We start from the raw sequence: 13,672 nt of genomic DNA on the forward strand, positions 1-13,672 counted from the left end.
GGGGTATGGGGCGGTCTCTGCGCTGCCGCAGACTTCCGTTTATCTTGGACATAACTTGCATTTTATTGCGATTGAAGCCGTGATCGTTAAGTTTTTTTTAACAAGCAGCTCTTGAAGGTGACAGTCCCCATCAGTCCCTGTGCAGTCTCTGGTGATCTGAGCTTCAGCTCTAACAGAGAGGCTCGTGGAGCGCTGTGGCGCTCCAGTTTGCCGTCTCAGCTGATTTTGTTCAAAAAGCAAACCCTGTTGCCTGTGTTTACTTTCATTTTCAATAAATTTGCCAGCCGGAGCTCAGCAATAACTCCCCATGCCATCATGACATCTGCCTCTGTTGCACCAGGGCGCATACGACAGACCATTACCGCAATATTACTACCAAGCGAGGCGGGACGAATGCCGTAAAATTCACGCAACGCCATGCTGGCATGGCGCGTTTATAGACATAACACTGCGATAATATTATGCCAGTTTGCTGGCATGATGTGTCTTATAAAAAGAGCTTTAGATGCATTTGTGGTTAGTTGTTTTAAAACAGCAGAACAGTTGACTAGCCTTTAGCATATCAATCCAGTTCAAATTTATCACAAATTTTCAAAAACTGAGGTTGTTCAGAATGTCATCCACAACAGCTACAGTATTATTGTTCATAAACCCGAAGAGCTTAACGGTCACTTTAATGGCCACATTTGAGGAGGTGTCACAAACCAGTGTCTTTAAATGTATTTTTCTTTTTATTTGCAACCAGGGTTTACCAGGACCAAGTGGACCGGCAGGAGAAAAGGTGAGCATGATACAATTAGGAGCAATCACAAAAGGCGCAGCAGGTCAGGAGGAACGTGATTTCTTTGATCAACATTTCATAACCTGGTAATGAGTTTTCATGCAAAGATGGGAGAACAAGTCAACGTGTCTGTTTCCAGGGAAATGAAGGCGCTCGAGGGGAGCCGGGCAGAAGTGTGAGCTCTCAGAAATGAGAAAATCATTGCCTCTGTTTATTTATCTTTCTTTTTCACTTGGATATTAATATCCATGACAGTGTTTGTAAATGATTTAATGTTTTTTAATCATCTCAGGCTCAAGGTTTGCCAGGGAAGAAAGGAGACCAGGTGAGATGCAAAGCTGATGCTCCTGTGGTTATTCTAGAGGAGTTCAGCAGATGTTTATCTGTTTTCCGTCTGTCCCACAGGGGGAACGAGGCCTGCCGGGTCTCCAGGGTCTGAGCGGGGAGAAGGGAGAGCCTGGAGAAAGAGGAGAGAAAGTGAGCCGCCACCATATGTCACTTTCATATTTTTTGCATGAATGCCACTAAAACAGATCATTTCTCTTCTTCTAGGGTCCTCCAGGTACAAGTACAGGTTCAGATGTTGCTGGATCAAAAGGAGAACCTGGAGATCGAGTGAGTTTAAAAACGGCAAAATCCAGAATAATCCAGTATCTACACGTTTGTTCTCCTGAAATCCTCCAGAAATAAAACAAAATGTTTGCTCTTCCCTCAGGGAGTACCTGGAATTAGTGGAAGACCTGGGCCCAAGGTGAGAGTCCTGCAGAGTCCTCGTCATGGTATCTGTTCATATAAATAGTTAAACTCCTTTCTTCACTGTGGTTTAGGGAGCACCAGGTGAAACAGGAGAGAGGGGAGATAATGGAAGTCCGGGGGTCCCAGGAAAGGCTGGTGTCCCTGGAAAACAGGTCAGGCTTATTGATTAGTCATGACTGTTAAGTGGAAATTAGAAATTTCTTTGGTTTTGACAAGAAAAAAACAATTTTCTTACAATTTACAAATAAATGATCAATTTTACAAGCAGTTAAAATGCAACAGTGCAATGGTCTGAAAGCTTTGGAGCAAGTCTGATAGATCTGTTGAGAGGAGGGGAGCCTGAGCACAAGTCCAACAGTGACCCAAAGCACACTTAAAAGACATGTCAGCCATGTCTGAACAGTCAACCATAAGTCTAATAATGTCAGGAACCGGTACAGCCTCACGACCTGAACCCCGTTGAGATGGTCAGGAAGAAGCTGGAGGTCCACTAAGCTGGAACTGCAGCAAATGGTGTTCCCTGATGGATCTTTCATCCTGTAGCCTCCTTCAGTTCCCTCAAACAAGTGTAAGCCGCGCCGATGTTCACTCTGGTTTTAGCTCTTAGCTTTGCAGCACAAGATATTACTCTTCACTTCCAGGCTCTACTACGATGCCAACTGAAAAGCAAATTTCGTCTTTTTCTTCTTGTGCTTTTTACTGACGATCAATGAACTGAAAAGGCTAACTGCTAGCAATACAGCTAACAGCCTTAAAGCAGGTATAGAGCACCTAGAACGCCTACCCGCTCCACAAAACTATCACGTGCAGTTTTTGGCCAGCTGAAGGTTGCAGAGTGGAGTCAAATATGGTCAAATTTCTAACCCAGCAGTCACTGAGATCAACGTTAAAACTCTATCTTAAAAATGTTAGAAACCATCTATGGCAGAAAGGAGTTTCCTTTGAAGGGTGGCCAGGCTAGGAGACTCTGAGTAGAGACGCTGCCCTTTAGCCAGCTGAGGTAGGTCAGGTGTTTGGTCATAAGGCCTCCTGGACACCTCCCAGAGGAGATGTTTTTCAGGCTTGCTCTGAGCAGGTCCCTAGGTTGACCTGGAGGGATTATATCTCCAAGCTTGCCAATGAATGCCTTGGGACAGTATTGGTGAAGCTGGCTGCTGGGTAGTAAACATTTAGAGTTTCTCTGATGGGGCTGCTATCCCCATGACCTGGACAAGCTAAGGAAACCTTTATTTTTTTTTCAAAATTTGTAATCATTTTCTTCTAAATCTTGCAAAAAGTTGCGTAATATAGAGATAGAAAAACCAAAATGCCAACAAAGTCCAGAGGCAGCAGGTGGGTGGGTCAAATAAAACTAAACTCTTTAAAGCTGACATATCATTGTAACGGGCCCCAGGAGTGGGAAGCGCCATCACAAGTACGTTGTCTGTAAAGCAGGTGAAAGCAAAGCAACAAAGATGCTCCTCGTTTCCCTCTGGTTTCCTTCTGAACACCACATTTCTGTTCTCTCATTTCAATTCCTTATATTGTAACTGACAACATTATTAAAAATCCCTCAGGTTGCTCCCCACAGTGTTCTAGCCAGAACATATTTAACTTTTCTGTGATAACACATTTTTACTGCTGATTACCCTAAAAAATTGATCTCTGTAAACAGTTTACGTTGTTGTTTTCTTATAGTGTATCACTGATTTCAGCACATCACACTCAGTCAGTGCATTCACATCAGACTGTAGAAAGAGTTCACATGCACATTGCTCTAAATTTTTGTTTTTTAAATTGCATGTAAACGTGTTACTCTGGCTGAATGCGAGCTGGTTTTAATCGAGCTGAAGCATCCAGACAATGCGGTAGCAATCTGATTACATTCTGCATGTAAACGGGTCAGCCAAGCTAAACCGGTGGGACGCTCGAGCTCTGGAAGTGACGAGATTGCAGAAATGGTCTTCTGACAAGACCATCATCACAAAGCAACACGCATAACGCCATAAAACAGGACAGTGCGTACGCGTGCAGCTGTACTGCAGCGTTGTTGTTGCACATTCCTTCAGTCATTGTTTCTATCCTGCTTCACTCCCGCCTCTGCTTACTGCTTGTGATGCAACAAGCTAAATGGAAGAATCAAATCAATCAAATCAAAGATACTTTATTAATCCCAGAGGGAAATTAGAGTTTCAGTACACACAGTTCAGAGATCAGACATGCATGGGCAAGACACTTGACAAGAATTGGTGATTGTGGTCATTCGCAACCCTGAGTCGCGCTACCTTAATAGAGATAAGAGGGGTTTACATGAGGATTGGTTCAGGTGGAGGGATAAAAAGGCACTTCAGAGCTGCCCTCCACAAGGAGGGCAGCTTTGCTCTGCAAAAAAAAAAAAAAAAAAAAAAAAAACACCTCAGACAGAGATGCAACAGACTTCAGACATTACACAACATAAGTGTCCACTAGGTGGGGCGGTGGGTTGGGACTATCCAACATGAAAAGGTGCACGTCGCCACCTACTGTACTGGAGTGGAACAGACTTTATTTTAGAGTTTGGTTTTCTAAACCTGAGTTAAAGTCCATCATTGATGCGATGAAAAGTGATAATCATGTTGAGCTCTTTTCTATTCCTTCCAACATGCATCTCTTTCTAAAGGTGATAATTCAGAGGTAAAAACGACTCGTTTCTGCACACTCAGCTTGTTGGTGGCAATATTCATTCATGGTCATTCCTGTTTTATAGGGAGAGAAAGGAGACAAAGGGGATGAGGGCACACCTGTGAGTATACATCTGTGTTTCCTGGTCTTTAGTAAGTTTTTTTTGTTCAGTCTAAAATTAAAAAAAAGTATTTTGATACGATGTTTGAAGAACCATCAGTGTGCCCACCTGCAGTTTTATTGTTTTTCAGGGTGAAACGGGACCTCCAGGGAAGGCAGGAGAAAGAGGGTTGAGGGTAGGCCATTTTTTTATTTTTTGTTCAGATGTCACGTTAAAACTTTAAAGCTGCCAAGTAACTTCAAATTCAGTTAACAAACACCGTGTTGTCGACTGCCCACTCAGGGGCTGGCTGGTCAGCCTGGACGACCGGGAGAGAAAGGAGACATGGGAGATCCGGGAGAGCACGGACGAAATGTGAGAGACTCCTTTATGTTTCATCGCAAAGACAGCTTTTCAATAGGCTCTTGTGTAACTGCACCGAGGCCGGGGGACAGGTGAGGAAGGTCGGCCACTCTGCAACTTTATTGATCTGTGTTCGATTCCAGGGCAGCCCTGGAACTGCTGGACCGAGGGGGGAGAAAGGAGAGCAGGCATGCTGTCTTCTTTTATTTGTCAAATTTCCCGCATAGCTTTAGATCTGAACTCACATTTTACTTTCCCCTATTAGGGACCTCAGGGGCCTCCGGGACCACCGGGAAAATTGGTAGGCCTGCAACTGAGCTAACCCAAACACGTGTTTTTATCATGTTCTTGCTGTGAATGAATGTTTTTATCTCTGAGAACCCAGAGGAGGCAAAGCAACGTGTCATTCCTCGTGTTTGCTTTTCAACAGGCTGATTCTCAGGCACTGCTGAAAGGCGGGAGAGGAGAAAAGGTAAACGTGTTTCATTTTCATTTTTGTATCACTGCACATTAATCATCCTGTCGGCACTGCAATACAAACAAACCATAAAACTGAAATCAAATGTAAATAATTGGGCTGGGTGGCTAAAAAAAGCTGTGATGTTGTGATCCCCAGGGCGATGCTGGCGACCCGGGAGAACATGGCAGCAAAGGTCAGAAAGGCGAGGCTGGGACTCCTGGAGCTGCAGGCCTGAGAGTGAGTTCTGTAAATGCTTTAATGGACAACTAATCCTCCACTCCACTGTAAATGCATCTGTATGCAACTCCTTTCTGTGTAGATTTGCTTTGCATGACTGATCAGCATCCGTGACTTCTTGTTCTTTCTCTCTGCTAAAGGGTCCAGAGGGACCACGAGGACCCACAGGCACAAAAGTGAGTATCCTCTCTGCATTAGTCCTCATGAGAGCAGCAGACACTGGACAGTAACTAAATCATCTTGCTGTATGTCAAATATGCTAACATGCTGCTGTTGTGTAACAAATCCAGGGTGATGCAGGAGAAAGGGGTGGACCAGGAGAGAAGGTTTGCAACTTATCAGTGTGACTCTTTCATTTTATTTAAAAATGTCAGTAAAAAAGAAAGAAAGTAGAAATCCTGAATGGATTCAAACTGTCTACATAAATAAAACCGTGTCCTGTTGATCTGCAGTAGAATACACCTTTAAAGTAAAAAAACCCAATAATTTCTGTTATTTGTTGATCTTGTCAGTTTATTGGACACAAACATTCTAAACATTTTTGAAGTGGGTTTCTGCTAAAACAATGGTTCAGCTAGACCAAAGGTGTAGATCTATCCACTGCCTGTTTAGTAACCAAACGAGCTCCATAACGACAAACCGTGATTAGTTATGAGACAAATGGTGAATGGGCTGCATTTGTAATGCACACACACGTACACACACAAGTACACATGCACACACACATAGCTATGTTCACACAAACACACACACACACACACACACACACACACACACACACACACACACACACACACACACACACACACACACACACACACACACACACACATGCATATCTATGGTTTGTCCCATGAGAGGCTTCATTATGTGACGTTGAAGCTGACATTTCACCACTGATCTCCCAGTCAGGTGACCTCTCTACCCACTGAGCCACAAACACTCCAACAACAATCCACTTTAGAACTAGCCTGATTTAGTTTAGCCAACAGCGGGGCTGCAGCTGTAGAATGTTTTTGTAATCGAGTACTCTATCGAATCTTTTATCGATTAATGGAGTACTCTAATAAATGACCCTTTTGTGCTTGTAAACCATTATATCAAAAAGCATGTTATAAAATATGAAAGACCTCTTAAAATGAGCACGCGATTGCCGGTTATTCTTCAAGTTTTATTCAAAACTAGTTTTCAAAACTTCAGCAATTCATCTTTACTTCACAGTAAACAAATTCTTGTGCAAAAAATAAGTAAACAACCTGAGCCTAGCAAAAACTAGGAGGATAACTGTTGAAGTAGCGCTGCGAGCGGCTGCGGCCCAAACAGCACCAGAACCGCTCACGGCGCATGCGCAAACATGGCTCGCCAGCTATTTCCCTAATAACACACGCCCGTTTTAATTTCTACGCTTTTTTTCACACACAATAACAAGGATTGTCGAGAAAACATGTTTGCCGTGGTTATGTCAAGTTATACTGATCACATAACACTTTCTTTCGTTTTCCTCCGCCACTCATAAATACCTGTGTCCTCCTGCAGCAATCCAGAGGGACAACAGACGTCAATAACAACACAATAAAAGGTCTGACGTGTTGCTACCAGACGCACAGTGTGAGCTAAAACTGATGCTACAAACGAAAAAGTTGCACCATGTCCACAGAATATATAGACATACAGGCTAAAATGCATTATCTTGTAGAGGCTCAGAGTCCGCTTCCAGAAGTGACATTTACAGGTGCTGCAGCATGGAGGATGTAGTGTTGTAGGCAAAATTCATTTTACATTATTTACACTGGACTACGTTTTCCGCCTTACGACATGAAAAATGGTCCCACACCTTTGATATTTTCTGTCTTTTTCACACTCCACCGGGTCCACGTTGTCCGCCATGGCGTAAGAGGAAGTTAAGTTATATTCGCTAGTCGCGTGTGCATTCAGTGCAGTGTGTATGTGCGTCACTTATTTCGGTCCGGGTGAAACACGACCCCCGGGTGATTGCAAAGCCATGAATTTATTAAACATGAATTAAACAAATCCTCGAGGCAGAGAATTTGACTCGAGGCTTTTTGTACTCGATTTATTTGAGGTACTCGAGGAATCGTTTCAGCCTTAGCCAACAGTTTGTTAGTCTGTTAAGGACTGATCTCTGTTTCTTCAAACTGAGGCTGTTCATAGACCTATGCACAACCGGTATACAACGGTAAATAGCTATTCTACAGACAGAACCCCACTTCTAGAGATCTGGACAATCCTGTTAAGTGTTTGTCTCTCCCTGATCAGGGAGAAAGGGGAGCGTCTGGCTTAGATGGGCGTCCCGGTCTGGATGGGAAACCCGGCCTTCCAGGATCACCTGGACTGAGGGTACGTTGGTGTGTGACTCCTGATGAAACCTTTAACCACTCTGTGACTACGTAGCAGCATCTGTTCCATTTTGTTGCTTTTTTTGATAGGGTGATCCCGGGAAAACAGGTGACGCTGGGAGAGATGTAAGTTACCTTTTACCTCAACTTTTAAACAAATGCTTTTTTTTTCAGTTTTTATTTACATTTGCTGCAGGCCTTTTCATGCATTCTGCAGCTTTTCTGCACTACCGGTTTACAAACTGCAGAGGGCATTGTGGAGATGCTCAGACCTAGTCCTTACTCCTGAGGCAGGTTGCATAAGCCAGCTTCTATAGGGGGAAGATGTCTCAAAGCCAATCCGGCTCCACAGGATACTATTATATAATATTGACAGTAACAATGTTGTAATAACAATGTTTCCATCGGTCTCCAACAGCTCCAAGTTTACAGTTTATGTCTGTCTTATAGTGCAGACAGCTCAACAGTAAAATCTAACTATTTGGATCATTTTTGACATTTAATTACATATTTTTTAATCCTTAATGAAAATTCCCTCTCACACATCCTTTACCAGGGATTGCCAGGATTAAGGGGTGACCAGGGTCCTCAGGGGCCCATTGGCCCTCCAGGAAGCCCTGGAGTACCTGTGAGTACACAATACCACACACACACACACACACACACACACACACACACACACACACACACACACACACACACACACACACACACACACACACACACACACACACACACACACACATTTCTCAAACTGATGGGTATTTTTTTTTTTTAGGGAAAGGCAGGTGAAGATGGAAAAGCTGGTCTTCCTGGCAAAGTGGTAACTTCTCATCCTGGATCTTCTGATTCCATCCGATATGAAACATAGCTCGTTTTATTTGCAGTTGTCAGACTTCCATCACAGAAAAAGACTGCTGCTTAATTACTGAGCCAACAAGTGGAGGCCCCAGTAGAAAACCGTCCGTTTTTCACTTATAAAGTGTTTGTTTGGACTTGCAGGGGGAGGACGGAGTGCCGGGTGAAGATGGGAGGAAGGTCTGTTTCTCTTTAGAAGTTGATATTATTGATAAAACTACGGAAGAAAAAGTGATTAGAAACAGAAAAAAAGCTCTAAATTTAACTCTTGGATTGAAACAAGCCTTAAAAGTCATTGTTAAATTGACTTTTTAATGTGCAGCATCTTGACCGTGATCCTGGTCACATTCTTCTAAAACGGAGTCAAACAAACAGCAGTTTATACGTGCATAAGTACTTTGAAGTATTTGCCTAATTTGTGTGTTTTTACTGGAACATTTCTCTGATCTGCAGGGGGACAAAGGAGAAGCCGGAGCAGCTGGAAGAGACGTGAGTTTTTCAGACCTCTTCATAATTATCCCTCTGGTGGATTTTTGTTGAGACTTTGTTTTCTTCATCCTCTCTTTTGTTGTGTCTCCTTTGACTTTGTCACACATCAGCGTTCCTTTTCCTCTCGTGCCTTCCTCTCTCTCGTGTCTGTTTATGGGGCGCAGTTTGCTCTGACATTGACACCACGCTCGCCGGCGCTCTGCTGACTCAATAGGCTCCTTACAATCAGCTATATGGATCCAGCAGCTTTTAATGATCAAGCTTAGCCTTTAAGGGGAGCCCCTTCAGAGAGGAATCCAGAGGAGCACCAAATGTCAGAGAGATGTTTTCATGTGCAAATTCGTATTAATTATCTCCTGAACATCAGTGGAGGGGTGGCAGCAGCCACCTGCTTTGATTTTACAGTTCAGCCTCCACTATAGCTCTGACAGGGTAAAAAGCGGTAGTGTGTGATTTTTTTTCTTTCCCAGGGACGGGATGGGCCAAAAGGAGACCGCGGTCCTGCTGGGCCTGCAGGCCCCACCGGCCCCCCTGGATCTCCTGGATTACCTGGCAGTGTTGGTCCTCCTGGACAGGTGCGAGTGATCCAGGCAACATTAGAAAAACACAAATAAATTGTTAATTTTTAAACTGATCCTTTTGTTTCCCCCCTCAGGTTGTTTATGTAAAAGGAGTTGAAGCTGCTCCTATCCCCGGCCCTCAGGGGCCTCCAGGAACGCCTGTGAGTAAACATCAGCCTCGTGAAGAACCCATTACAGCTTTTCTGTCTGTCATTCTATTCAGGAAATGCAGCTGTTCATCCATATAAAACGCTTTGTTTGTTTTTGCTAATTAACAAATGCAATTTTTGCATAGCCTGCATAACAGTGCAAACAAAGCATATTCAATTCAATTCAAGTTTATTTATGTAGCGCCAAATCACGACAAGAGTCGTCTCAAGGCACTTCACACGGTAAACATTCCTATACAGGTCAGTTCATTAGGATCAGAATCAGAATAAGATTTGTTGCCATGTAGGTGAGAGGCTTATCTACTGGGGATTTGTTTCGGTGGCAAGGTGCAAACATACATTCAGGTCAAAGTCAGGTCAGGCAGTATTTACATTAGGATACATCAAATAACAAGAAAAGAAATATAGCCAGAAAACAATCATAAATGTAGGAATGTGGGTGACCGGGGCATTTCTGTGTGTTTTGGCCATTCATCGGTTGTTCAGGAGCCTCACAGCGGAGGGGAAGAAGCCTTTTTTGTGGTGTGAGGTTCTAGTCTGTAAGGACCTGAACCTCCTCCCTGAAGGTAGGGTTTCAAACAGTCCATGACCAGCCAATCAATAATAAAAAAAGAATTCCTCATGTGAAGCCCTTGTTGACCTGCAGCAGCGACCTTTTCCCCAAAATGCACTCCTAAAAATACTTGTTGTATGAACTGAAAAATAAATGGATGGGATGAGAAAGCAACCATTGAACCATAATATACCTGAGATGGATGAACATAATCTTCCTGTGCTGATTTACAGCATGGCTTTATTGAATTCATAGGAATTCATATAGCCTGTTGTTTTGCATGCCAGAGTTTTAAACTGAGTTTGTATTATGTTGACTGAATTATTTTTATGTTATTTTAATATTTTTTGGCAAAACTTGACAATAATATTTGACTCGATTAATTATTTTTTATAATTGTGTGTTGTGTTTTTAGAGACATACCTGTTGTTAAGTCAACCAGAAACTCTTCAATTCTGGATTTATTTCCTTAAAGGCTGTTGGAAATATTTTTTATATATTTTTCATTAATTTATTGAACTGGCAGTTTTTAAGCATTAGATTGGTACACAACCCCTGATCATCAAAAAAATAAATTAATAAATAAACTCAACTCAACTTTATGTTAAACACGTAACTTTTTTTTTTCTCTTGACCCTACTGGATCTCTGCATCCCAAACAGCATCATCATTCATGTGTAACCTCGCTTTTCTCCTTTAGGGAGTTCCTGGAATTCCAGGAGCTGTGGGAGCTCGAGTAAGTAGCCTCTAATTTACTGTTTGTTTTCAGTATTTAATCTCTTTGTATTTTTTTGACTTGATGCATTTTGTTTTCAGGGGGAGAGGGGCCCACCTGGTCCCAAAGGAGATACTGTAAGTAAAACTCGAGCCCCCAGGCTTCATGGGAGACTTTTGAATTAATGTCTGTGCCTGACCTGGAAAAACTGCTTTTCCATCTGAAGCCTTGTGATGTTCTCTCACCACAACTCTTCGAGGAGGCATTTTTATCTTTGTCCCTTTTCCCTGAGACTGGAAGATCGGGGTTTGATTCCCGGTTGGGTCATACCAAAGACTTTTAAAATGGGACCCAATGCCTTCCTGCTTGACACTCAGCTTTAAGGGGTTGGATTGGGGGGTTAAACCACCAAATAGTTCCTGAGCGCAGTCACAGCTGCAGCTCACCGCTCCCCTCCAAGAGGATGGGTCACATATGGAGATGAATTTCAGCAGTGTGTCATGATGACTATGAGACTTAAACTTTAATTGAAATGATCATTAATGGCAGTTTACATTAAGGTGTGGTCCCAAGCTCTCTGAAAAAAGTGGTTGTCTGTGTCACAATCTGCTCCTGCCTCCCTGACTGTGTCTCTCCCCTGCCCTTTATTAGTCCCTATTGGTTCCACCTGCTCCTTGTTACCTGCCCAGGTGTTCCTGATTTTCCCCTGTGTATTTATACCTCCCTTCTTGTATCAGACTTGGTCGGATCATTGCTTGTTGTCAGCGTTATTTTGTTCTGTCGTTCCCGCTCTGCCATGAAAACTACTTTTATTTCATCCGTGCCTGCATTCCTGCCTCCTGATCTTCTCCACCACACATGGTCCGCCGCCATCCACACCCTCAACGGGACAGCCTGTCCCACCTTAAAAAAACCTGGACTGGATTAATCAGTTTTAGCTAACTACAGACCAATCTCAAAGCCCTCATTCCTTTCTGAGCTTTTGGAGAAGGTGGTTTATTTACAACTGGTGGACTTCTTGAACTGTCATGACGTTTTGGAGAAATTCCAGTCAGGCTTCAGACCTGGATACAGCACAGAGACTGCTCTTTTAATGGTTCTTAATGATGTATTTTTAGCTGATAAGTGTCAGGCCGTTGTGTTTTTGCTACTGGACTTGACTGCTGCCTTCGATACGGTGGACTATGACATTCTGTTGGATCGTTTACAGAACTTGGTGGGGATTACAGGGGTGGCCCTTCAATTGCTGAGGTCCAACTGTAAATGGATGACAGGAGGTTTTGTGTGTTGATGGGTGAGGCTACTTCAGCCTGGGAAAGTCTCAGATGGGGAGTCCCTCAGGGCTCTGTCCTCAGCCCCCTTCTGTTTACCCTATACCTCCTGCTCCTGGGGGTCCTCCTGCAGCGTCGTGGTGTTAAGTTCCATTTTTATGCAGATGACTGCCAAATGTATTTGCCACTTGCTTGCCTTGAAACCCACTTTTATCGGCTGGCTTTCCCCCAACATTGACACTGGCTTTTACATTTTTATCATTTGTATTGCACAGTTTTTAATCGCGTTTATTTGTCTGTCTTTCTTTTTACTGATTTTTATTCAATATGTTGTTTTCAATTACTACTCTGGTTTTCATGGCCTGTTCAGCACCTTGGGCCTCTGTTAAGGTGGTACAAGGTGCTTTATAAATAAAAAAAAAACTGAAATGAAATAAACAGGTAACTGTTTGACATCAACTTTTCACAGGTTTTGTGTTGATTCATTGATATCTTTGTAGGGAGACCCAGGAGAGGACGGAGCGCCTGGTAAACCTGGGACTGCGGCGGTAGGATGCATCACATCTTGTAACATAATAATGAATTGAGTTATCATGGTTCAACATTGTGTTTCTGCTTCTCCAAACAAAGGATGTACAAAAAGCTTTGGCAAACCTGGGCATTCAGGTGAGGAACTGGTTAACTGTTTTGGATCATTTGATGACTTTTATTTGATTGTCATTTTGTTACAAATATGAGAAAAATGAGAAAGGCACAGGCAAACAGAAACAGAAAACCCTACTTTAGAAAACTTCAAATGGACATTTTATGCAAAACTCACCTGCTGGGTCTTTGTTGCCTTCATAAACATTCCAAATGTGAAAAGCAAATATCCCCCTTTTGGATTAGAGTTTGGTTAAAACTGTGTGTGATGTCACAAAAGGGTAAAGTAGAACAAAACCACCTCTCACATGCAAAAGCGTCGCAGATCTACTTCAAGCCCCTCCCAGACATCAGAGCTTCTCAGCTTCTAGCAGCCCATGTGGGGGATGATTGGGTATGGCCAGGAACAACTTGTTTTCTTAAAGTGACAGAGCCCTGAAACGGCTCATTCTGGAAGGTACTGAAACTGCCAAGAATTAAACTGCTAGTAACGTGTTATGTGAGAGATATTCAGTACTTCATTAACATGTATTGTATCAAATATGGAATTACTGTAAATTAAGAAAAAGTCTCAATAGTTCCCGTTTAATATTTTGACTCATGCCTTTATCATCAATTTGTTTAAACACAAATATGAGGTTTTTTTTGCATCTTCTTCACAAACTTTTCACCAATTTGACTGACTAAATTAAATAATCCTGACATTCTCACACATTATTA

General features: G+C 42.8%; 1 protein-coding gene across 1 annotated transcript in view; it reads left to right on the forward strand.

The window, feature by feature from the left end:
• The window catches only part of col7a1 (collagen, type VII, alpha 1), a 103,787-nt gene that overhangs the window by 31,997 nt on the left and 58,118 nt on the right, over nt 1–13,672 (forward strand). Inside the window, exons 45-72 of the mRNA XM_070549245.1 lie at nt 746–781; nt 921–956; nt 1,074–1,106; nt 1,187–1,258; nt 1,334–1,396; nt 1,497–1,532; nt 1,609–1,689; nt 4,263–4,298; nt 4,429–4,473; nt 4,581–4,652; nt 4,784–4,828; nt 4,906–4,941; nt 5,071–5,112; nt 5,257–5,337; nt 5,478–5,513; nt 5,628–5,663; nt 7,615–7,695; nt 7,785–7,820; nt 8,251–8,322; nt 8,473–8,517; nt 8,697–8,732; nt 9,006–9,041; nt 9,512–9,616; nt 9,697–9,762; nt 11,025–11,060; nt 11,141–11,176; nt 12,811–12,858; nt 12,941–12,976. Coding sequence (XP_070405346.1) covers nt 746–781; nt 921–956; nt 1,074–1,106; nt 1,187–1,258; nt 1,334–1,396; nt 1,497–1,532; nt 1,609–1,689; nt 4,263–4,298; nt 4,429–4,473; nt 4,581–4,652; nt 4,784–4,828; nt 4,906–4,941; nt 5,071–5,112; nt 5,257–5,337; nt 5,478–5,513; nt 5,628–5,663; nt 7,615–7,695; nt 7,785–7,820; nt 8,251–8,322; nt 8,473–8,517; nt 8,697–8,732; nt 9,006–9,041; nt 9,512–9,616; nt 9,697–9,762; nt 11,025–11,060; nt 11,141–11,176; nt 12,811–12,858; nt 12,941–12,976 — 1,419 coding nt within the window. The remainder of the gene's footprint in view (nt 1–745; nt 782–920; nt 957–1,073; nt 1,107–1,186; nt 1,259–1,333; nt 1,397–1,496; nt 1,533–1,608; nt 1,690–4,262; nt 4,299–4,428; nt 4,474–4,580; nt 4,653–4,783; nt 4,829–4,905; nt 4,942–5,070; nt 5,113–5,256; nt 5,338–5,477; nt 5,514–5,627; nt 5,664–7,614; nt 7,696–7,784; nt 7,821–8,250; nt 8,323–8,472; nt 8,518–8,696; nt 8,733–9,005; nt 9,042–9,511; nt 9,617–9,696; nt 9,763–11,024; nt 11,061–11,140; nt 11,177–12,810; nt 12,859–12,940; nt 12,977–13,672) is intronic.

The sequence above is a fragment of the Nothobranchius furzeri genome, chromosome 3 (genome assembly GCF_043380555.1).
Source record: "Nothobranchius furzeri strain GRZ-AD chromosome 3, NfurGRZ-RIMD1, whole genome shotgun sequence".
NCBI classification, from domain to species: domain Eukaryota; kingdom Metazoa; phylum Chordata; class Actinopteri; order Cyprinodontiformes; family Nothobranchiidae; genus Nothobranchius; species Nothobranchius furzeri.